At 38.5% G+C, this 3,418-nt stretch overlaps 1 protein-coding gene across 1 annotated transcript; it reads right to left on the bottom strand.

The window, feature by feature from the left end:
- Nucleotides 1-377: 377 nt before the first annotated feature.
- Nucleotides 378-3,418, bottom strand: LOC140182099 (uncharacterized). Its single transcript, XM_072228206.1, has 4 exons — nt 3,170-3,418; nt 1,483-1,540; nt 1,175-1,416; nt 378-986 (listed from the first exon to the last, which is right to left on the bottom strand). Exons 1-4 carry the CDS (start codon nt 3,416-3,418, stop codon nt 378-380), a joined length of 1,158 nt encoding a protein of 385 aa, XP_072084307.1.

The following is a 3,418-nucleotide window of genomic DNA, read 5'->3' as shown; positions in this document are numbered from 1 at the left end:
CTTTCTATGCATAGAGCAAAAATGTAAGAAGATATCGAATCACCTTGCCGGATACTCCTAGTAGGAAAAAATTCATTTAAGGCATCACCATTCCAAAGAATTCTCATCTTAGTAATGGAGATGCAAGTGCATATGAGCTCAATGATGTTCAGGGGAGGCCAATGTCGTTCAAAGGATCTCGAATGAAACTCCATTTCAACCTGTCATATGCTTTTTCTAGATCAATTTTAATAGCCATCCACTCTTTAGGACCTTTTTTATTCCTCATAGAGTGAATGACTTCTTGAGTGATGATAATGTTGTCTGAGCTCTGTCTCCAAAGCACAAAGCTGTATTGGGTAGGACTGACAATCTTATCCATCACTCCTCTCAACCTGTTAGCCAGAGTCTTCGTAATCACCTTGTAAGAGCATTAAAAGACTAATGGATCGCATTTGCTTTAGATTAATAACAGGTTCCACTTTCAGAATAAGCGTAATAAGAGTTTTATTTATTTCTCCTACTTTTGCAGGGTTCATAAAGATTCCCTTAACAAGCTTGTACAAATCAAAACCAACTCTGTCCCATTGATTTTGATAGAAAACTGCTTGTATATTATCAATACCAGGTGCTTTAAGGCTTCCCATATTAAAAATCAAATCCTTAACCTCTGATAAAGAAAGCATATTGCCAATAGCATCTAGATCGTCTTGAGGAAGGGTAGGAAAAGAATTCCTCAAAATAAACTCAGAATCAGGGGTATCATCAGAGTAAAGATTGAAGTAGAAATTAAAAGCCATATTTTTCAGGGTAATTTTATCACTAACCCAATTACCATCAATATCTTGGAGGCTGTCCACCTTGTTCGTTCTTCTTCTAGCTAAAGTAGTACCATGGAAATACTTGGTATTGTGGTCCCCAAACTCAATCCACTTGCATTTGGATTTCTGGAAGCACATCACCTCTTTTTGGAAGAGAATCTCTTCATAATCCTTCCAAAGTGAAGCCTGTAAGTCTTGAAAAAAGCGATTATTCTAAAAATTCATGTTATCTACAATCCCCTGTAAATGCCTAATAATTTTGCTTTTTCTTTTATGAATATTTTCAAACACATTAAAATTCCAAGATTAACTGCATTTTGAAAATTAAAAATGCATTCAGACCAAGAACCGGCAGGATTCCAATTATTGTTAACCATATTAGAGAAGTCCGGGTGTGTCAGCCAGGAAGCCATAAATCTAAAAGGTCTACGACGATCATCTCCATGGTTGGGAGGAGATAAATGAAGATAGAGGAGAGAATGATCAGACTTGAAGCTAGGAAGGTGTTTGATATTAGCATTTGAAAACCGAATTTGCCATTCCAGATTACAGAGCCCACGGTCTAAACGCTCAACCAAATCACCCATTCTCCAAGTATAAGGCCATCCAGAGAAACCTATATAAAAAAGGCCAGTTTCAGAGACACAGGGTTAAAAGTCTTCACAAGCATTTCTGTTGTTACCTGACCTACCCCTACGTTCATGATCATGAAGAGTAGCATTAAAGTCACTTATCAGGCACTAGAGAAGCTCACTATCAAAATTGAGATTACAAATATTATTCCAAAAGGTTCTACAATTAATCCGTTGGGGGCTACCATAAATAGCAGAGAGTAACCAAGGCTCAGAATTTTCATAACTAACTTTCATGTGAACAATTTGGTAATTATGACTGAGGACCTCCACCTTCCAGAGACTAGTATCCCAAAGGCACTAAATACCACCAGAATATCCTCTAGCCTCTTCAATAAAACTACCATTTAACCCAAACTTTTCGCAAACCGATCTACCACAAGCACCACTTATATGAGTTTCAACCAGAATTAGAAAACTGACCTTATATTCCTTTCGCAAGTTTCTGATGAGGCTAGAGAAAGCTTTTCCCCCTGCCCCTTTGTAATTCCAAGCTAAAAGATTCATAAATAACAACACGAAGAAAGGTGGTCACCAGACCAGAGACCCTCAGCACATGGCCTTTGCTGTCGTACCCAAACTAGTCAGGTTAGTCAAATTTTGACCCTTTCCCCCCTAATAGAGGCTCCCTTTAGGCGGCAAAGTTTCCGATGGCTTGTCCGGTAGTGAAGGATTTTCTTTGACTTAGCTATTTTTCAGCTCTTGTAGAAGCTCCACCCTGGTTGAAAAAGGCATTCTTCACTACGTGTGCCGCCATGAAATTCTCAGACTGTATTTTGAAGTTTGTCAGTTGTAGTTGCTTTCTTTGAAGTCTTCACATACTCTTAAGCATCTCTTGTTCCCACGCCACCATCTCAGGGTTTCTTGATGCGGATGCACTTGAATGAAGCCATAACTAACGATTTCCCAATATTAATGCCTTTTTTATCAGTCTCCTTTAGTTTTGGCTAGGGGTGTGCATGTGTTAGGTGAAACCGAGTTTGATGTGACCCAAAACCGGCCCGAAATATATACTGGGCATATTTGTTAGACCTGAACCCGGCCCTAGACTCGATTAAACCTATACACTTTCGGGTCACGATTATACTGGGTAAAAACCGGGTGAAAACCGGACCGTTAACATTACATTACCTTGATACCTTCTTATAAGCGAGCATGTGAAAATATCCAAATTTCCAAGACTCCAACCATTATTTGACATGGTAAAATTCACTTAGAAAAATATAACAAGAACCAACTCTTCTCTAAAATTAAAGCATAAGCATAATCAATACTAATATTGTCTAATAATACCAAATATTTAAATCAATTAACACAATATTATGCATTAGTATAAAATCTTATGTATTAGTATAAAACATTAACTTATAGTCTTATAATAACTAATAACACAAAATATTAAGTTTTACAATACTTAAATTTCACATAAGAATAGCCATCATCCATCACTAATAACACAAAATATTAATTTTGTATGATGACCAGGCCATCGGGCCGAGTTCAGGTGACCCGAGCCATGGCCCGGACTCGACCAAAAATAATGACCGGATATATTTTTGAGACCCTTACCCGGCCCTAAATCCGGTGAAATCACACCAAATTAGTCCCTAAATTGTTCGGAGCCGGGCCGATTCTTTGGGCCAGACTGGGTCGGGCCATGCACACCCCTAGTTTGGGCTTAGTTGATTTTCCAGTTTTTTGAGGTCCAAAATTAAAAGAAAGGCCTTTCTTCTGAACTTGAGGATTTTTTCCTGCGCCTGGTTTTAGCACTCGCTTCTGCTCTTGTAATGTTGTCCCGTTGACTTTATCTACTGCCGGCTTTTCAACTTGGACCCGGTCTATTGACCCCCCTTCATTCATCATCGATTCCATAACTGGCCCAATAGGCATGGGGCTGTTTTGCTCATTAATGCATGCATTAATATCCTCCAAGATTTTCTCATCCTTATCATTGTATAACACATTAAACCTTGACCCCTTATCCAT

The sequence above is a fragment of the Arachis hypogaea genome, chromosome 19, assembly GCF_003086295.3.
Source record: "Arachis hypogaea cultivar Tifrunner chromosome 19, arahy.Tifrunner.gnm2.J5K5, whole genome shotgun sequence".
Taxonomy (NCBI): Eukaryota; Viridiplantae; Streptophyta; class Magnoliopsida; order Fabales; family Fabaceae; genus Arachis; species Arachis hypogaea.
The sequence above is the reverse complement of the archived record's forward strand: the minus strand, read 5'-3'. Positions and strand labels throughout refer to the sequence as shown.